At 38.9% G+C, this 22,668-nt stretch overlaps 1 protein-coding gene across 1 annotated transcript in view; it reads right to left on the minus strand.

Annotated features, from left to right (window-relative positions):
• Positions 1–2,744: 2,744 nt before the first annotated feature.
• The window catches only part of osbpl10 (oxysterol binding protein like 10), a 205,078-nt gene continuing 185,154 nt past the window's right edge, over positions 2,745–22,668 (minus strand). Inside the window, exons 9-12 of the mRNA XM_002941816.5 lie at positions 17,406–17,592; positions 15,833–16,015; positions 13,843–13,996; positions 2,745–5,476 (exon numbers count right to left, since the gene is read on the minus strand). Of these exons, the coding sequence (XP_002941862.1) occupies positions 5,432–5,476; positions 13,843–13,996; positions 15,833–16,015; positions 17,406–17,592 (569 nt within the window). The 3' untranslated portion in view covers positions 2,745–5,431. The remainder of the gene's footprint in view (positions 5,477–13,842; positions 13,997–15,832; positions 16,016–17,405; positions 17,593–22,668) is intronic.

Here is a 22,668-nt window from a genome sequence, read left to right on the forward strand (position 1 = left end):
ATAGTGAGCAAACGCTTCTGCAATATCTGGCGTTAGATAGAATTTTACCATTATCAAGCTTTATGCCTCTTATTTTAGATTTACTTGTCTAGCTTCTAAATATTTCTCCATTAAATCAGTTGATTTCTTTGCTTTGTAATAATCTGTTTTAAGTTTCTTCATATAAAATCCAATTTATGGAGTTTATCTCGTAAGGACTGAATTTCTTTGCATCTTGTTTTAGTAGGATTCATTTTATTTTGAGATTCTAATTGAGCCAGATTGTTTTCTAATTTGAACCTTTCCATTTTATTTTTCTTATAATAAGATGCTTTTTGAATGAAACTCCCTCTTATTGTAGCTTTGTGGGCACACCATTGAGAATTTATAGAAGTATCATCAGATGAATTAAGTTTAAAATATTCTTGTAGACATTCAGAATAAAACTCTCTGGCCTTTAAATTATTCAATAAAGCCTCATTTAGTCTCCATGTACTTGTTGGAATATTCTTTGTGGGTTCATTAATGTTTATGGAGACCAAAAAGGTCACTCTTTAACAAGAAAGTGGCACGTGATTGGCTATTTGTCAGAAAAAATTAGGACAATTTGTAGTTCGTTTAAGATTTTTCCGGTGAAATTAACCATGTTACCTTTTTGTATGTTGAAGAATGTCCTGTTCTTAGCTGCTTATTGTTTTTGGCTTCTTCTGCCTCTTCCTGGCTATCAAATGGGCATCACTCCCTGTGGCAGCCAAGAAGCTGTGGGCCACAGTTTTATAGTTATTTTACATTCATTCAAACCAATTTTGCTGAATTGAATATAGGTCACATTATTTTTATCACCTAAGCTTAATGTACTGGGTGTCAGTCTAATCAATTTGCCTCTTTGGCACACAAGCACAGTTCTCTTTGCTGCTAATGTTTGGTAAATAATGTTGGGGTTATAAATAATCACTCTCTAAACAAGATGTACTATAGGGTATGTATCAGTCAGATGCAAAGGATACCTTGTGGGATGCACAGGGGACCTTTAGCCACTGATATATATGAATAGTAATTACTTCTGTTGGACACCACGGCTGCAGATCAGAAAGTTCTCAGAGGTTGCTGGACTGTCATTTCTTCAGTCATTTATACCAGTTCATCATTGCTGCAAAGCTGTGTAACAGAATCTACTAACCCACTGGGAATGGCAATAAGATGCATGACAGTTGCTGTTCTGACTTTTTAGGACAGATCTTAGAGCGGAGGAAATGTCCTTTAGAGAAAAGGGCAGCTTCCATGTTCTACTTTTGTATTTTCTGAAACAAAATTGAATAGTTCATCATTACAATGCTTCCATAACTTCCACTAGTAGAACCAGAAGATGGGTTTGGATATACTAGGTCTACTAGGTCCATTTCTTTTCCACACATAGAATCTACAGGGCTGACATAGGACAACCAGAACAGTAAATTATGCAGTTCAACCAGAAGGGTGGCCCCTCTAACTCACTGCTACAGGGACTGTTAGTGTTTGCACAAAGTGTTTGTATGTGGCTTTTGGGGCTATTTTAACCATGGATGGAATAGCACACAACCAATGAAGTATGTTGTTCTTTTATTTAATCTTTTTTATACAATGGTTTGCTGTGGAATGCAAAGGTTATGGTTACACAAGAGGACAGTGTCGGACTGGGGTATCCAAACATATAAGTGCACCCACCTATAACTCAGAATGGGTAAAGTAGAAATCCAACTGATTCTAATGTGTTTAGAATTTCAATAATATAATAATTTATAGTTTGGCCCCAGTGAAGAAAGGACATGTGCGGCAACAAACGGGGTGTTTGTGTGTGTGTGCAAAAAATCTGCCAGTTGGTGTGCGCAGTGTATAATCATTATAAAAGAAAGGGGAGTGCCGTGATCGAAGGCCTTGGCCACAGTTCTAACTTAGCCCACCACTATTCCTGAGAATCAAACTGTTTCTTTCCATGACTTTGTCCTTGATTTGTGTCTGGTTGTACAAGCTCCATAATACCAAGGGGCCTTATTTTCTCATCAACACCTACTGAATGCAATTCAAGCTGTTCCCTGTTACAAGAAGCCCTTTTTTCCTTCTTCTATATATTCAACAGATAGAAAGACTTATTTATAGTGAACAGACCAAGAAAAGCTAAATGTCGTGGCTTCTCAACTTCTAAATGACATCCTTGATTAGAAGCTGTAGCCCCTTTGTAAAACCTCCAAAAATATAAGGATCCTGTCAGCATTTACTAAAGAAGGTAAAAATTCACTTCAAGCTGTTCCGTCTTACAAAAGCTCTTTTCATTTTTAAACAGATATATACTTATTTACAGAGTGAGCACAAAAAGTCAAATGACATGATTTTTTTTCTTTGCTGTTTTTGTGAAATACATGTAATTATGCCCCCTTGGTGGGGATTGTGAGCTGCATCTGTTGTTCATCATACAGCAACACAAAACACAAAATCACTGAATGTTTCTTGTAAACCTCTTCCCCCACGGAAGTACCCTATGACTGCCAATCAGTTATTTTGCTTTTACTGTCTACCTGCAGCTAAACAAAGCTAATTACTGATTGGTTGCTATGGGTACACATTTGCCTAATGTTGGTAAATGAGTCCTAATGAATTAACCACCAAAATACAGAGTCTCCAGAGTTATTTTACAACAATACAGTATACAATACATTCCAGTAAATCCAACAGAGCCCCTTGCTTTTATTATTGATGCCCTCAATTGACTGAACTGACAACCGCAGATCTCTCATTCAAAAGTTCTTTTATTGATTGTGAATAGCAAGATCACTTTGAGCACAGAAATGTTTTTCTTAGATCATTTTCTATCATCTCTAAAAAAAAATGAAATATTCATAAAACACATGGCAGGGGACACACATCCAGGACATAAACACTCCTCCAAACTGATGGGGTAAAAGAACATGGTGGAAGGGCAGTATCATTCTTCCATTCTGAGCAGTAGGTATGGGGTTTGATTGTCTAGTTCATTCTGCTGATACTGGTGCAAACTTGAGAGCAATTAATAATGGATAGTTCATACAGTTTTATAAAGCTTCCATAGTGGTTGGCAGAACATCTCATGATGATGTTATTCCAGGATGATATCTAGCATGAGAGAGGATTAAAACTAGCCATGGTCTAACCCTTCCCATAGCATGGTTCTTTATTTGTAACCTGCTAGAGCACCCAAAATAGCTGCATTCTGATCCCTGCAGCAGTAATCCCTGGATGCCATATTTATATTCTGCTATGTAAAATACTTATGCTGTGAAGCATCATACATCATTGTCAGCTCTACAATGCTCTACCCAGCTGTTATATATGAGCCAGTAATTCACAGCTTTAAAATTGGCAAAGAAAAGAATTGGCAAATGTTAGATAGCATGGATCCTGCTGCGCCACTGAATGTATCTAGCAACCCAAGCTAATACTGTATTCATGGATAGCAGTAGCACTTTTAAGGGGACGTTCTCCTTCCAAACAGTTCAGTTGTGTTCATATAGTGCACCAGAGATTACTATTCACTATTCAATTTTGTTTCTTTTTCACCTTTATTATTTAAATGTAAAATTTCATGTTCAGTCTCTGGGTATTCGCCAGTGGCAGCTCAATGAGAGCGGCAGCTACACTAGATGGTGCATTGTAGATTGCAAGCTCTTTTGGGCAGGGCCCTCTTCACCTCTTGTATCGGTAACTGATTGCTTTATATGTTACTCTGTATGTCCAATGTATGTAACCCACTTATTGTACAGCGCTGCGGAATATGTTGGCGCTTTATAAATAAATGTTAATGTAATGTAATGTAATGCATTTCTCAGCAGCATCAGAGGAATCGCAGCAACAAATGTATCGACTGTAAGAGCTGACTCAAGGAGCATGCTCAGTAGAGGCTGAAGCTCGAGATGTGGATGACGGATGTATCAATGAATATATCAAATGTAAGAAAGAAGAAAACCCTCCCCTTACTGAGCGAGTTCTAGGAAACTTTAAAATCAATCTTAAAAAATAATGAAAAAAAATTTAAATCTGCAGAATTATTTGCGATGCGCTGGAAAAACTAGAACTGGAAAAAATGTTTGGAAGGTGAAACCATCTTAAGAGAAATTAACATATTTAAAGGGCACCCATGATAGTAAAATTATTTCCCTTACTAGAGGTGCTGGCTAATAGAGCCTGGGGGTAACTATAACGGAAGCAGACCTCACGGTCACATGGCAGCTCAGGGGATGGGGGAGTCTGCTTCAGACTCTTGTGTGCCCTGCTGACCCAATCCCCCCCCACTGATCTCCTCCCTAGAATGAGCTGAAGATAAGTATATGAGCGCTTGGTAGGGGGTTGGGCAGGTGGCAGGGGCCTGGCGGCGATTGTGGGGGCAGCCCCAGATGGCCCGTTACACCCTATAACTGTAGATACCCCCCTTCCCTGCCTGAGAGCAAGCGGCATGGAGCGAGGCAAGCTAGTGGGCCAGCAAGCAGGGAGAGGGTGAAGAAGGTGGTGATTAGGGGTTGGTGGAGGGGGGCCTGGCACAGAGTAGTTACTCCACTGGCAGGGAATTCTTCTTGTTTGGGCAGCATATCAGACTGAGTAAGCATTTTTTGGGCAAAATAGTATTGTTTCCCTCAAGTAGAATGGGGGAAACAATTTTTCTATAATAGGTGCTGTTTAACTAACAAAGAATAATGCATACTCAGAGCAATAATGAAAAGCAGATGAAGGCCACAGCTTTTTCCTATAGCACATAATTCTCTGGGAGCCAGCGCTTGTCTCACTGATGAGAAAATATTGTACATTGTGATGATATAAATGAAATGGACAAGCTCTGTAAGTGACAGCAATGTTAAGCAAATGGTGCAGCCTTCAGTCTGTTTAACATCTCAAGTGTTGGAAGATCTAAGGCTTTAGCAATGACATCTGTAAGTATATATATCATTAACCATGAACCCAATCACTGCACTGAAGCTCTTTCCTGAAATATGCCAAAAAAAACCCAATGCACCATAGTGAATCGCCAAATGTGTGTTGAAGTTTGCTAATTACCTGCTCTGTTTTGCACCATTACTTGTGCTTTGTGGTAAAGTCTAAACCAGAAGTGGAAACCTATACAGAGAAGTGCATTTGGAAACAATCTTTTTGGTAAACTCAAAAGTTATAAAAAAAACTAGTAATTAACAAGGTATTTATAATTTGTGTATATACACTATATTTATACCCTAACATTGTTACACAGAAAGCATATAGATTTATATATATATATATATATATATATACATGAGTTAACAAGATGGCTTTTTGGATAACTGTTTCTCACTTGCAGTTGCTCAGAGACATATTCACAGTATTTTGCTTTCAGTAAGGTTTTGCCAACACCTTAAGGTAATATGCTGATCCCAAGCTCAGGTCAGAGGGGCCTTGTATGAAAATAGTCTTGCAGTCAAATATTTTTCCATATTGGATTTACATATGCCCAGCCTTCACCCTGCAATACAAGAAAGCACAGTGAATTACAATGTAAGCCACTATAGGAATCACCTGCCAATACAGAACTTTACTTATGCTTTACCATCTTGGATGCTTGTGCCTTTTTGTCCATTTTTTGACTTGTTGGCACCTGGCATTTGGGCCAAATGTGCCCAAGAGAGGACCCCAACTGGCACGCCAGCCCTGCACCCACCACCATGCAATAAATTTCCCAGATTTTCCTCACTACCCACTGTGCTGGTACCTGCGGTACATAAGATGTGGGTGAGGCTCATGGGAGGATCCTGAGGGCGACAAGCTACAGAATAGAGCTCAGTGTTGGCAAGCTGAAGAGGTACATGGCTCGTGCCCCCCCACTCTTGCCCCCCTGGCACATCCCTCTTCCGCCTACCCCTAGTTCTGCACATTGCAAAAGGAATCAGCACTACTGTCAATATTTATAATGATCCAATATTTTTCACAGTATTTTGACTCCGGGGGGGGGGGGGGAAATGTTGCCTTTAAATAGTCTGTACTATCAATACCCCATCTGTGCCATAGCCCTAATAGTCAAAAACCCTCATGCAATAAAGACTTAAAAATGTACTATGCACAATTAAAATCTGCAGTGTAATAATTGCCTAATGAAGAAGTTATTGATTCTAAAAAAATATATGCTTTTTTGATGTCAGCAACACAGGACAGAAGCAACAAACTAGTGAAAAAATGAAAACATTTCCACAATATAGCTACAAGTGCAACTCATTCAGACCATAGTGATCAGGAAGGTAATCTGGGCCCTGGGAGGTTGGTCTGAAGGAGCCGCATTGTCAGCTACATGGTGGAAATGGGACAGCGCAATTAAAAGTTTAAATTCACATTGCATTTCATTTGCATCCAGATGCACCCGGGTTACTGGGAACCAGTAGGTTTCAGTCCCAGCTCATTAGAGTTCACATACATTTTACCAGTTTATTGGATTTACTGGAAGGCATGGGCATAACTGTTGTCCTGGGGGGCACACGTCTATGTTTTTATATGGTCTTAATTCATGAGTTTATATACTGATATATATACTGATTATTATGTTTTGATGATACAAATAAAGGTTTTTGATATGGATTATTCAGAGTCTTTGGGGCCTTTTGCAGTTACCGTGCTCTTAATTTGTGGGTGCTCCGTTTTTCAATAGGCTTTTGTATTAGGGCTACAGAACAGCACCCACATCTTCCACTACCACTTCCCTTCCATTTATATATAGGATTGGTGCCCTCCAGCAGTACTGGGGTGTTTTCAGTCCACAACACAAAAAATGAATGTACCACACATTGTCCATTTACGTGAATAGGAGGTGGCACTAGCAAATTTGTAGGCGAATAAGTCCCATGTGCCTTCAGCCTTACGTGTCCTTAATATGCTTATTCTTTAAACTGTTGAATGTACTTGTTATTTTGCACTTTTTGCTTTCTGCTCATTTCGGTGACCATTAGAATTATGGGAAACAGGTGCTGCATTTTCAAGAACCGCACAACTATAACTTGACAGTGCCCGACGCTTGGTGGCCAGTCCCATTCACTTTTAATGAAGCTCAGTTCCCCTACTACAGAACTACAAAAGCACAGCGACAAAACACTCAAAACAGCCCTGCCCACCATTATCCATAGACTTTACACACCCTCTGAGTAGGTTTCCCTTCTTTTCACTGCTGGCTGTTTATAAAAAGAACTGGCTACAGTAAATACATGATGGATTTTTATTCTGCTCAGTAATGTATTGATTCCTCTCTCTGCGAGTATGGTAATGCAAGAAATGTTTCAGTTAAATAAACTCTGTAGCAGGAGATTGTGGATTACAGGTTACTGAGAGAGCTCATGGATTTTTAGTAAGAGCAATAAATAGGGCAGCGAGAAGTTTTTGGGAGGAGAAATCATTTTGTATTAACAATACCCTTTAATTCACAAATAGCACCATACTACTGTATGTGTATTTGTATAACTTGTGAAGCAGCAACCTTACATTTCCAAACAAGGGAAACATATACAGGTATGGGACCTGTTATCCAGAATGCGACCTGTGACCTGGGGTTTTCCAAATAAGGGATTGTTTTGTCTCCAATAAGGATTAATTATATCTTAGTTGACATCAAGGACAAAGTACTGTTTTATTATTCAATAAATAACTCCAAAGTGCCCTCTTCTGCTTTAGACTTAGCGATGAGGTCTTATGAGGAAAAGAAGAAAAAAAAAAAAAAAATATATAGTGTAATACATAGTAACATAGTAACATAGTAAGTTGGGTTGAAAAAAGACATACGTCCATCAAGTTCAACCATAATGCCTATACCTAACCTGCCTAACTACAAGTTGATCCAGAGGAAGGCAAAAAACCCCATCTGAAGCCTCTCTAATTTGCCTCAGAGGGGAAAAAATTCCTTCCTGACTCCAAGATGGCAATCGGACCAGTCCCTGTATCAACTTGTACTAAGAGCTATCTCCCATAACCGTGTATTCCCTCACTTGCTAAGAATCCATCCAGCCCCTTCTTAAAGCTATATAATGTATCAGCCAGTACGACTGATTCGGGGAGGGAATTCCACAACTTCACAGCTCTCACTGTAAAAAATCCTTTCCGAATATTTAAATGGAACCTCCCTTCTTCTAAACGGAGTGGGTGCCCTCGTGTCCGTTGGAAGGACCTACTGGTAAATAAAACATTAGAGAGGTTATTATATGATCCCCTTATATATTTATACATAGTTATCATGTCACCTCTTAAGCGCCTCTTCTCCAGTGTAAACAGACCCAACTTGGCCAGTCTTTCTTCATAACCGAGACTTTCCATACCCTTTACCAGCTTAGTTGCCCTTCTCTGGACCCTCTCTAGCTCAATAATGTCCCGTTTGAGCACTGGAGACCAAAACTGAACAGCATATTCTAGATGGGGCCTTACCAGTGCTCTGTAAAGGGGAAGAATAACCCCCTCCTCCCGTGAATCTATACCCCTTTTAATACAGCTCAGAACCTTGTTTGCCCTTGCAGCTGCTGCCTGGCATTGCTTGCTACAGCCAAGTTTATTATCTACAAGGACTCCAAGATCCTTCTCCATTATGGATTTGCCTAGTGCAGTCCCATTAAGGTTATACGGGGCTTGCATATTTTTACATCCCAGGTGCATGACCTTACATTTATCCACATTAAATCTCATCTGCCACTTAGCTGCCCAGATTGCCAGTTGGTCAAGATCCTGCTGCAGGGATGTCACATCCTGGATAGAATTGACTGGTCTGCAGAGTTTTGTGTCATCTGCAAACACTGATACATTACTCATAATACCCTCCCCTAAGTCATTTATGAACAAATTAAACAAAAGTGGACCCAGTACAGAACCCTGAGGGACCCCACTGAGAACCTTACTCCAAGTAGAGAATGTGCCATTAACAACCACCCTCTGTACCCGATCCTGTAGCCAGTTTTCTATCCATGTGCAAACGACTTCACTAAGACCAATAGACCTTAGCTTAGAAAGCAGTCGTTTGTGGGGAACGGTATCAAATGCTTTGGCAAAATCCAAATAGATTATATCTACTGCATCCCCACTGTCCAGCTTCTTACTTACCTCATCATAAAAAGCAATTAAATTGGTCTGACATGACCTGTCCTTCATAAAGCCATGCTGATTACTGCTCATAATGCCATTCTCCACTACATAATTTTGAATGTGATCCCTTAACAAGCCTTCAAATAACTTGCCCACCACGGATGTCAAACTTACAGGCCTATAATTGCCAGGCTGAGATCTTATTCCCTTTTTAAATATGGGAGTGACATTCGCCTTCTTCCAATCACTAGGTACCATACCTGATGAAAGAGAGTCTGAGAATATCAGAAACAAGGGCCACTGCAATTCTGCCCTTAGCTCTCTCAGTACCCGAGGGTGTATTCCATCTGGCCCAGGTGCCTTGTTTACATTTATCGTGTGTAACCCTTTAAGCACCATATCCTGTGCCAACCACTGTGTAGTTGGAGCTGAGGCAACAGTGAAGCTATTGGGTGAGACTTGGCCCACTGGCTCCTCTACTGTATACACAGAAGAAAAGAACTGGTTAAGCACATCTGCCTTTTCTGTATCCGCTGTAACCATATTGTTATTATAACTCAATGGGGCCACACCCTCAACCTGCATCTTTTTACTATTAATATACTTAAAAAACTTTTTGGGGTTAGTCTTGGCCTCGGCCGCGATGCGCTCCTCATTTTCTATCTTTGCCTTCCGGATTGCTGTTTTACAACACTTGTTATAGTGTTTATATTCATTAAACGCAGCTACTGTCCCCTCTGACTTATATTTCTTAAAAGCTTTCCTTTTTTTCCCTATTAACTTCTTTACCTCAGAGTTAAGCCACATAGGGTGATTCTTAACACTTCTACTTTTTCTTATTAATGGAATGAATTGAGAACAGTAATGATTTAATATCATTTTAAATGACAACCATTTCTGCTCTGTGTTTTTATCAGAAAACATAATGCCCCAATCTATGCCCTGAAGCGCTGCCCTTAAGGAGCTAAAATTTGCCTTCCTAAAATTCAGTGTCTTTGTTGCCCCCGTGTAAATTTGTTTCCTGCACCAAACATCAAATGAAATAACATTATGGTCACTATTACCCAGGGGTTCAACCACTGTTATTACTTCACAATGTGCGCTCTCATGTGCTTTTTAACACCAGTGATGACTTTTACTTATATCACCCTTTTGTGCCCAGTTTTGATATCCCTTTCCGATTGCCAATCTACTTACAGACCCCCTTGGGTTTATATGGCATCCAATTGGTTCGCTTGTAGCTCACGACTCTCTGCTTTCCCACCTCTTAGTTTCAGGCAGTGTTAGGAACCACTTCACATAGGTAAATTTCCAACTTTAGCAACTTTAGGTTAATTCCACGACCTTTCCGCTTCCCTTCCCCTTATGTGCACTTAAAACAGAGTATAGGATGCGCATGTCAGGAGTCACTGGTATGGATCAGGTGGCTGCTCCTTTTTCTTTCCCTGTTCCCGACCTGCAGTGTCGTTTCTGGGTTCAGCAGTCCTGCCCTGTATAGTGCTCCTCCTCTGCGTCCTCTCTCACCGCTGACGCGGTGGAGGAAGCCGGAAGTGGCGAAACGTGTCAGCGGTGAGAGAGGACGCAGAGGAGGAGCACTATACAGGGCAGGACTGCTGAACCCAGAAACGACACTGCAGGTCGGGAACAGGGAAAGAAAAAGGAGCAGCCACCTGATCCATACCAGTGACTCCTGACATGCGCATCCTATACTCTGTTTTAAGTGCACAGAAGGGGAAGGGAAGCGGAAAGGTCGTGGAATTAACCTAAAGTTGCTAAAGTTGGAAATTTACCTATGTGAAGTGGTTCCTAACACTGCCTGAAACTAAGAGGTGGGAAAGCAGAGAGTCGTGAGCTACAAGTGAACCAATTGGATGCCATATAAACCCAAGGGGGTCTGTAAGTAGATTGGCAATCGGAAAGGGATATCAAAACTGGGCACAAAAGGGTGATATAAGTAAAAGTCATCACTGGTGTTAAAAAGCACACGAGAGTGCACATTGTGAAGTAATAACAGTATTACACTATATTTTTTTTTTTTTTTTTTTTTTCTTCTTTTCCTCATAAGACCTCATCGCTAAGTCTAAATCAGAAGAGGGCACTTTGGAGTTATTTACTGAATTTTATTTGACCTGGGACACGAGGTATCTGAAGTGAGGAGCATACACTGAGAATTGCACTTATTTATATTTGTAAAAGTTGTTTTATTATTACAGAGAAAAAGGAAATTTTTAAAAATTTGAATTATTTAAATAAAATAGAGTGTATGGAAGATGGTCAAATGGTAATTCAGAGCTTCCTGGATAACAGGTTTCCGGATAATAGATCCTATACCTGTATTAACAAACAGAAACATTTCACCCTACAATAATGTGCAGTAATAAAACTGTTCTTCATGCTTTCAACTAGCAGCACACTTACAAGTGACTATAAATTGAATTATAGCGTTGATCATGTAAATTCACAAAGCAGAGATCAGACAGGCAGCTCTGACAGATAAGTAGCACTTCAAATAATTCATGTAAGTGACTCTGGCAATTCAAGGCTCAGCTTATTTACTCACTGCCTGACAAACCATGCAACAGGTTATATAGATCTCTGCAAATTACATGAGACTCCTCCATCTGAAAATTCAGATCATTGGTGACATTCTCCCATACACGTCTGAGTAAGAATATATGGAGATTTCTGGGCAGAATTAGTTACAATGGATGAAAGGGACAGATCATCGGATGAAGAGAAGAGATGAAGAGATGTTTATTCACCCGAAAAACTATCTTTTGTTTTCATAATCTCTGGCCTTAATAAATGGGTGAAAATTTTAATGCATTGGTCTGTGTGGCTGCTAAATCATTCTATTTATTATTATAGTGCTGACATATTTCTGCAGCAAATTACAGGAATTATTCATCATTCACTGCCCCAGAGGAGCTTACAGTCAAATGTCCCTATCACATTTACACACTATGGTCAATTTAGTCAGAGGCCAATTAACCGGCCTGAATGTATTTGGACTGGAAACTAGAGAAACCCCACACAGACACGGGGAGAACATACAAACGCCTTGCAGATAGTGTCCTGGCTGGGATTGAACTCAGGACCCCAGTACTGAAAGTGCTACTCACTGAGCCACTGTGCTGCCTCTAAGACTCTCAAAACATAATTGGGCAAAAATAATTCAATAAAAACATTTTTATTACTTTTATAAATATCTCAAAGATAAGCTTTCAGGGTTTCCAAAAAAGTTAGGACACCTGGTAAAATATAAAAAGAGAAAGGGGTTGATTTACAAATCATTTAAACCCTATATTTAGTGGTAAGTGGTACAAAGACAACTTCTCAGATGCTAAAACTGAGAAATGTTTTATGAAAAATACCTGCTTAATTTTGATAATTATTTTGATATTGCCAATGAAACACCTTTAACTTCATAGTGAATAAGATCAGATGCCTGATAGCGCATGTAATTATTCCAGATTCTAATGAATGCTGCCCAGTGCATATACAGTATAGAACCAGATGCATGTGGCTTTTATCCAGTAATATCACTTGCAGTGTATAGCAGATGCCTGTGAATTCCCTTCGGATTACAGATTGCCTAGGTAGTTTACCATCACATGACCTTTAATTTACTGTTTATACATTGTCCTTTACTAACATCTATTGAGAAGTTATTGGACTGACAGTGAAGGTGACTGTGTTGCTATTTGTGGACAAAACACTGAACTTTTGGAAGGACACAGTTTTCAGTATGTTGCGCCGACTAACTCCGAAATATCCAGGCGCATAATAAAAGCATTCCTAGTGAGTGTGTTACCATATCTCTCATATATCTGATTAGCAATTACCGTAACTGTGATTCTTGTAGGTCATCTAAATTTCAGCTAAATAACAATCAAATAAGGAAGAAGAAATCCTATGATAATTATAGTAACACATCACTGTTCTACTTATCAGTCAATAGTAGCCAATTATAGATTTTATATATAATATATATATATATATTAAAGATGGCAGCCATTGCAGCTTTCAGTCTGGGTAAGCAAAAATATATGTTCTTATTTTGTTTATTGGCAACCACCCCCCCATGAGCAAATTAGTTCTGGTGCAGAAACCCGTAATAATCATCTTTCATAAGCCTAATGTAAATGAGAGCAAATCTCTTATTGGCTTTAAGGGTTAATGCACTGGAGCAAATATGCCCATTGCTGCTAATAAATGGTGCAATGCATCGGTATCCTGCTGGCAATAGCAGCACATGGATTTGAGGACTACTAATGTGTGAGTGAGATAAAGAATCAAGTGGGTTTATATATGCGATGTTGCTGCCTTTATAATGCAGCTCACTGCACCAAATCCTTTTGTTTTTTCCCATCTGCCATTACATATAACATCTTTATCAGATCTCACTTACATGAACAGAAGACAAGCACAGGGTTTGAGGAATATCTGACACAGCAGTGATTTTTCTTCGCTCATCATTTTACAAGCTTCAAAACTCTACATAATTGTTATATAATAACAAGGAAAGATCACTATCTGCCCCATTACCCTACTAATAACATCCCTATGTTCCAGGTATTATTGTTTTATTAGTACACGGACACACTGCATTTCATCTAATAACATTTTTTATGGGATTTAAATCTGAGGTTTTAAGTGAGCCTTGTGCAATAAACTTGTGCGGGGCCACTAAAACGCTGCGGGTAAATATCAGTGCTCCAGTTATAACTAAATTAGCAGAATTTCTGATGCCACAAATTCTGATATTTAATTGTATGCAGCACTTGCCTCTTTGATAAAATACTTTGGCTTCCATGTTGTGTTGAGTGATGCCCTCTGCCTGGATTCTGCTCGCTGCCGCTCCTCCAGCTGGTGCTTTTGCTCTGATGCTGCTTCAATATTCCCCGATTTTAAGGCATTGGTGACATTCTCCCATACACGTCTGTTTAAGAAAAAAAAAGGACAAATCCATCAACAAACAACATTCTGAGATGTCAGATATATTATCAGCATGTTTTTGCATGGTTAGATTAGTGGTGCTCAGCTATAAGTGGCAGAATATTCAGGGCAGGGCCAGATGGTAGACTTCATTTGTTTTGTGTTTTTTTGTTGATGAATTGAAAGCAGAAGCACATTGTGGACAACATAGAAAGATATGAGATGTTTCTTTTTTACAATGCAGTTTTACAATAAGTTTTCCTCCAGAGTTCCAGAATTGTTGTGGTTACTAGGTGCAGATGTGCCTACCAATGCAATAACATTAGCACAAGTGCATTTGCACTTTCACACAAATTGGATGCATCTGAACTGAAAATTGTGATATGTTCACCCTATTCTTTTTGGACACATTCTCTGGCAGCAGCTTCAGGGTCCCCCTGTGTCAAAAAGGTGCAACTGTACCTGTTTTCAACAGGAGGACTGGCAATCTGTGGATTCTGGCAAATGCTAAATGCCAGCTCCATTCCCACAGCTTAATATTGCCATAATGGTGCAAAGCAAAACATTTTATTCCAATATTGATATACAATCCACATAACAGTTTCTTTATCTATATACAGGTATGGGACCCGTTATCCAGAATGCTCGGGACTTGGAGTTTTGCGGATAAGGGGTCATTCTGTAATTCAGATCTCCTACCTTAAGTCTGCTAAAAAAATTATTTAAACAGTAATTAAACCCAATAGGACTGTTTTGGCTCCAATAAGGATTAATTATTACAGAGAAAAAGGAAACCATTTTTAAATGTTAATTATTTGATTAACATGGAGTTTATGGGAGATGGTCTTTCGATAATTCTGTACTTTCTGGATAATGGGTTTCTGGATAAAGGGTCCGATACCTGTAATCCTAGCCTACACAAAGGCAAACCCAGCCCTTGCAATTACACAGAGCCCCAGTAATCTCCCAAAATCTTACCTTTCATGTCTCTAACCAGCATCTCAGTGTGTGCTACTGTTTGCAGAGGAAAGCTGATTGAAACAATGCTTTCCATTATTCACACCAAAACATTCACTAACCTTCCATATTAAAAGGAAAGCTTATGCTGCGGTTTCTAAACTGTTCCCAGAATATATCATATCACTTTGATATTGGCCATTATTGTTACAATAAACTTGTTTTCCATTTCATTTCGCTGCAGTATTATGGTTGCTGTTAATCAGCTGCAGATATTTGGCAATCTGTAGTCATTTATCAAATCATAGTTTTCATTGTGTGTGAAAGCATTTGAGGACATAATTCCCCAATTATCCGTAAAGCATTGGTTCATAAAGGAATCAAGCTGGGTATGCAAATAAAGATGTGCCAATATGGCAGGGTGGTTTGCCCACTCTTGTGCTAGGCTGTATTGGGCTGATCTGATCATTGGGTTGTTTGGCAACCATAGCTAAATAGTAAATACTTCCCCATTAATGACAATAACATAAAATTGTCAAATTGCAACTATTACAACCATTAGCAACCATGCAAACCATATCTATAACCACTATCCATTATAACCACTAGTACCCTACATATTTCATATCTTTTAGTATATCCCATACTCATATATCAATGTTAGATGCAAGAAAGAAATGTATTTGTGTTTTCTTTGTAACCACATGCATCCAAATGCATTAAGGTTTTAATTATTAAAAAATAAACTATAAGAGTGATGTCAAGTTTATGACCCTCAAATTGCCATGAGCTACATCTCCCAGTATGGCCTGAAGAGCTATACATTGAATTTCATAAAGTAATCTGTTAACCTGTCTTATTTGATGTCCTTCAGCATCCTCACCTTGATTCACACTGTCCTTGTTTCTCCAATGGTCTGATTTTCTTCTTGATGTTCAGAAGCTTGGTGGTGTCTATCAATTTGGTCTCCCCAGTACTGTAGGTAAATTCTAGAGTTCCGTTCCACTCTCCCTGAGCCTTACATACCATTGTGTTGGTAGGATTGTGCTTGACCTCTGCTGTGACTCTGTATATAGAAATGAAATGCTCAGTTCTTGCTTGTACCTTGTGTAGCAACAGGAAAGTTTATGCACAAAATGTCCTCAATATCTTGATAATGGGGGCAGGGAACCTTGTCTTCACACCAACTCACCAAATGAAAAAATTGTATCTTTTGGACTGATCTGGCAACTCAGCCATTAATGCAATGTCATTAATGTTGATCGGCCATGAAAAAAGTTATTGACCAATGAAATAATTACATGTGAATGCCCACATTTAGAAAAATGCAGGTTATGGTTCCATGAGCAAAGCAGTTAGATACCTTTATTTGGCTATTTCTGTGTTTTGCTCTTCTCCAAGATGTAATTGAAAAGTCTATAGATGTAAATAGATTTGTGGGTATTCTAGTGCAGAATTGTGTCATGAACAATAACTTTAGAATGGAAAATCACTTGTGTAAAGATGATACACTGCTAATAGATGACATTGATTTATGAAAGCAAATTGTAATGAATTATGTGCATGGCAGCACAGTTGAGACTAATTTTAACTGGTGATGTCTGAAAATCATGCAGTTTTCATTTAACGGCCAGATATTGCCACTTCTTAGAACCTTCATCCTATAATCAAAGGCAGCATCTATCAAAGAAATGGCTTCTGAGGTATCCACTGTACATGCCTGGAAAGAGTAGCCTATCAAGCATTCTAACAATTGTATGGCAAATTGGCCACAAAGATGTTAATCTGCACATGAAATATAATTGGTTACAGTTCTCTGAAAACTACAGCACAGTCCTTCAGGGTGCCTACTGCCTTCTCTTGCCATCAGTCAATCATTACCTTGAAATGCCAAGAGAAAAAAGACCCACTAAACCCTAAAGAACCCTCTTCACCTCTTGTATCATAGTTACATAGGGTTGAAAAAAGACCATAGTCCATCAAGTTCAACCCATCCAAGTAAACCCAGCACACACAACCTATACCTATCGGTTATCGGTTGCTTTGTGTGTAATTACGTATGTTCCATGTATAAACCCGCTTACTGTACAGTGCTGCAGAATATGTTGCCTCTTTATAAATACATGTTAATAATAATAATAATGGAAGAAAATGAGTCAATACTCATCCAAGCAGCCTTCCAACAGTATAAATCATTTTGAACTAGGGATGCACCAAACCCACTTTTTTGGGTTCTGCCAAACCCCCGAACCCACCCTGATGGATTCTGCCGAATCCCAAACCGAATCCGAATTCTAATTCGGTGCATCCCTATTTTGAACTGACCAATAATTGTTAATTCTCTCCTCTTGCACCAAGAATTTTTCTTTTTGCACCAATTTAAGAAGCAGTCAACAAAAACTACTTGTACAGTTTGTACTGATAAGCCGAATCACAGTGCGCATTCCATGAAGTACCTGTGGACTTTTCCTCCATAGAAAGGCTTGGTATGGAATATGACTGTGGCAACGTAGCCTGTCTTGGCACAGGATATATTGACTTTACCCCCCAGTTCCACCCAAGGAACTGTGAGTATAGAGCGAGCATAGGCACTGGGAAGTGTAAAAACGTATTCCTCACCGTGCTCCATAAGCCTGAGAATTCCTGGAAGAAAAACGAACCAAATACATTACATACAAAAATCCATATAAAAATGCTATTGGAAGATAGACTTAAATCTATGTTTATTTAACTACTGTTTATTAAAAAGATTTGCTTGCTTTCAAATTGATGATTGAAGTCTCATAGTGGGGCAGAAAAGGACTTGGGTCACTGTCTACTTGTTTTATGTCTTGTGATTTGATGTACCAATGAATAATATGAACAAAGACTTTTCTACATTCTATTAGTGAAACCTGATTTTCCTTTATCTATTGACTTCCATGGAGTGCTACTCTGTGCTTTTTAGCCAACAATTATGCAGGCACAAAACTCTCATGATTATTTCAGTTTACCAGAATAGGAACCAACAGATAATAATTCCAAGTAACCAGTCCATGGAAAACTAGTGGCTTCAGTATGCTGTCACACCAAAATAAAAACATTTATGGTTTATCAAGACATTTTATTCTATAAATACTACTATAAGAGGAAATCAATGATCTTTTATGCTAGTACAGTCATGCTAAAATAGAAGCAGATGTTGAGCCTATTGGCGCCATTCATTAAAGACACATCACTGCAAATAAGCTCCATGTACAGGTATGGGACCTGTTATCCAGAATGCCTGGGACCTGGGGGGATCTTTTCATTATTTGAATCTCCATACTTTGCGTCTACTAAAAAAATCATTTAAACATTAAATAAACCCAACAGGATTATTAACAATTAATTATATTTTCGTTGGTATCAAATACAAGGTACTTTTTTATTATTACAGAGAATACAAAAATCATTTTTAAAAAAAAATGAATTATTTGTTTAATACGGAGCCTATGGGAGGTGACCTTGCCTTAATGGAACTTTCTGGTTTCCAGATGACAGATCCTATACCTGTACTTATGTATAGTTAAGTGCTACTGAATCCATCCTGCTCCTTCTGCAGGATTATGTGCAGGTGCCCCTATTGAAATTGGGGTACAACCCAGGAGGTACCGGCACCCGGAATTCTTAGAAATTTAAAAACTGGAATCTATTTGCTTAATAACTGGGTTCCTAAAATGAACTGTAAAATGTGACTCTTAGGGGCACATTTATTATGCTGTGTAAAAAATGGAGAGAAAATTCGCCACACATCACCAGGCTTCGCCGTGTAAAAATGGCATAAAAACGGCGTAAAATCGGCGTAATTTTTTTACGTGTTTTTTCTTCCACCGGAACTTATGGAAAATAACGGCGTAATATCCGGCGTTAAGATGGCGATCTTTTACATTTATTTTACACAGCTTTTTACTCCGTTTTTTCGGCGAATTAGTTTTACACAGCATAATAAATACACCCCTAAGTATTAAATAAAATACTCCTTTAAACATGAGCACACTCCTTTTTTAAGGAGATACTACACTATCAAAACTATCCCAAGAACTTTACAGCAGATAGGCCCTTTATGATAGGCTGGCAGAAATCAATAAAAAATGAAGGACAACAAGTAAAATGTCTTCATTATGCTAGAATAGAAAGTTCTAACTTAGACTACCTAAACTACAGACACCTCTCTTCAGTATTTCTATGTATGCATAGAAAGAATAAAACAGCAGTGCAGAATTTAAAGAACAAGCTCTGGATTGTACTTAGGAATCAATAAATGAATAGTCAACATCTTTGAGTGGTACAGTCAGACCCCTTATCTAAATCCAAATGGATATTGGTGGCGTGACATGGAGTATTAATAGAACAAGACATATATGGGTACAATAAATATGGCTATATAAATATATACCTAAAACTATGAGTCCACAGCAACACAGTACTCCAACCAAAGGATTAAGCCAAGTATTTAAAGCTTATTAACTTATTTGACCCTGAGGAAGTTGGGCAGGGTCCAACAAAACATATAGGTCATTAGTTGGCACATCATCACGTCAGACTTTAAACAATACACACTATGGGGCCAATTCACTAATGGTCGATAAAACGAGTGCTATTTATAGCATGCGTTAAAAATCTTATCGCTTCTTATTTTTTGCAACTTAATGCTCGATTCACTACAATGACAGGCGTCATACTTAAAACATGATGTTCTTTTCGTTATTTAACTCGCGATGAGTGTTTTTCTTGCGTTATTTCCCACCGTGTGTGTATTTTCCCACTGCGCACGATATATATTTTGCCGCATGCTATATTAGCGCACGATTTAACCACGTAAAACTACTTTTCTGAAAATGACCATTTCCCTGCAAACTGGAGGCTACATCACTCTAGGGCCAACACATACTTGAAAAAATCCAACTGCAAAGTCCTTATTGTGTTGCCAAAAGCTCACAAACCACAATTATATAGTACCTCTTGTTATTTTGGACACATTTCTTCATTACAAAATCTTACAGATCATTGCTCGTATTATTTTGTTTTTGGGTATTTATCAACGGCAGAGAAAATCTAGTCAGAAATGTGACTGGTTTAGAGTTACGACCTTATGAGTAAAGCAAATCTTGTGTAACTAGAGTGAAAGATATTTACAAAAAGTAAATCATGCCAATTGGTAAGAATGTGTCCGAGCTCCTGAAATATGCCAATAAGAAGACACAAGAAAAACTGATAAAAAGAAAAAAATCTAAACCACAGAGGAAAAGTGATTTTGTTCGTTGAGAAAGAAAATATTCTTCAATTTGCCTTTTGATAAATCTGTCCTTAAATCTCTGTTGTACAGAAACAGAAAAAGTGGCCCAACCTACATGCGCCATTTCTGCATCTGGATAGCCTTTGCCTAATCAAAGCATACTGCGTACATGAATACGTTTATTATGCCATTCTGAAAAAATGTTATAGATTTAAACTGTAAAGAGGATGCGTTTGCTTCTTTAATCTCTGTGAATATTCCTGGGATACGGGCCAAATTCATCTGGAGCAGCCAACCTGCACTTCAAAGAATCTGGCAGCAAATAGGAAACTCAATGATCTCCAGTACAGGTGATCACAATGATGTAAGTGAGAGTTTCACAGATGGCAGCTTTGGCTTTAGAGCTGTGCAGTCTTTCATAGTATGATTTATGAAATGCAGAAATAGCTGGAGGTAAAGTGAAAAGTAAAAGAAATTATGAAAAGATATGGCTGTGGGCCAATAAAGGTATAATTAAGATATAGGGCCATCTATACAGGGGTAGTGAAGGGGATCTTAACATGGGTGATTCTGTATTATTATTTTTCATTTAAAACATTTCCTGATTTAGAGGCAAAAACCAGCAGTTAGAATCTTGTACCAAGCCGTAATGATAGTTCCTGCTTGGTGATAAAATGTGCATCAATATAGATTTAACAAGCTCTCTTCGGAATTTTTATGCCTGCAATTTAACTTACATTGTATTCATTTTATCACAATACTAGTTCATTTTAAGGGCTTAACACTTCAGGTGGCCATACATGGACAGAGTTCTGCTGCCGATTTAGGTTCTAAAGACCAACTCCGACTCCGACAGACCTCCCCCGACCAATATCTGGCCAAAATTGGCCAGATGTAGATCGGACACTCTTGATTTTTAGTCAGATTGGGGACCACATTGGTTTATTGATGAGACCCTTGCTCCAACTTTTCCTATCCCCTTCATTGCAATGCAATTGTTTGACCCTAGGGCCTAGGCATTAAGAAAATAACTCATTGGTGGTCAGTGGAGTAACTTTAAACCTACCCACCTACCTGCCTATGGCACACTGCTTTGCCTTCTCATTACATTATATGTGACTGTAAGCTTTTATGTAAGTCAAAGAATTAACTCCTTCTTCGACAGCAAACCCAGTGGCGTCACGGGCCCCACAGCAAATTCAATTTATGGCCCCAAGATATTGGCAAAACTGCTAATTAATTATGACCTTACTAGGCCCTCTACACTCCCAGGTCCCCATTGCAATTGCACGGTCTGCTTCCTCTGTAGTTACACCCTGGGCATTTCTGCCTGATCATTTGCTATGACTTCTCAACAGCTGCTTAAAACACAAAAAGCATGTGTGTGCCACTGAGAAAATCCAAGATAGTGACCCCTGTGCACAACTCTGAAGTCTTGGGTCATTTGCGCTATAGAGATGCTGAACCTTTAGGCTGGTGCATTATATAAAATAAGGCATTTTTATAGCCATATTGGTTTTTAGGGATTAGATCTGCTTTAACGGCACATAGAGTTCACACTATTTTGGCTATAATGTGTAATCATTATCACACTGGCTATGTGTCTGCAAACTCTCAATATACATAACTTAATAGAACTACAATGTACAATCATTCTTTATGCAACATGCATTAGCTAGGTGTTAAAAGAACTTGAGCTGGTGAGCAGTAGACATTAAGGTAGAACATTGTCCATTGAAGGTCCTTTTAAATGACCTTTTTAGCTGCTTCCCATTATTCAGATTTTGAAAACAGCCTTCGGAATGGGGTGGAGGACCCTGATGAGATAACGTCTCAAAAAGTGAACCCTGTTTTGGTAAAGGCTTGCTTACCCTGTTTTAAACTGTATAAAAAGATATGAAATCCTCTAAAGGGACAAAATATATTATAAATATTGTGCAAAAAAAAAAAGGTATTATAATGAAAGTGTCAGGCCAGTACTGTCCAGAAATGTGTCAGTCATTCTTTCCCAGGGGAAATCTCACGTCACGAGTGCACCTTTGATTCAATGTGACTGCTGTTTGCTTCAGTGGAAGCCAAGTACATTGCATGACCACGGAGCAGGGTAGGACTGGGCTGGCAGCCCGGCCAAGGAGACTCTCATTTGTGGTTGGGGGGAGGTCGAATGATCTGGTGTCACAGGCTGAAGGAAACCATACAGGGCAATGCTTTCCTTCCCAAACAGATGCATTACCAAATCAGAATGAGAGCAGGGCCATCACAAATAGGAGCTATAAAGCAAGGCTTTCCAACAGGAGGTCCAAGGGCCAGATGTGGATTGTTCAAAAGCTCCACTAACCTCTTAGGGTTACATCCCTTTTTAATTATAATATGTCCCCCAAACATGTAGTATAGGGAATAAGTGTCCCATTATATGGAAGAAGTTGGACGGCACTGCTACACAGCAAAATACTTCTTGCAAT

The sequence above is a fragment of the Xenopus tropicalis genome, chromosome 6, assembly GCF_000004195.4.
Source record: "Xenopus tropicalis strain Nigerian chromosome 6, UCB_Xtro_10.0, whole genome shotgun sequence".
Classification (NCBI taxonomy): domain Eukaryota; kingdom Metazoa; phylum Chordata; class Amphibia; order Anura; family Pipidae; genus Xenopus; species Xenopus tropicalis.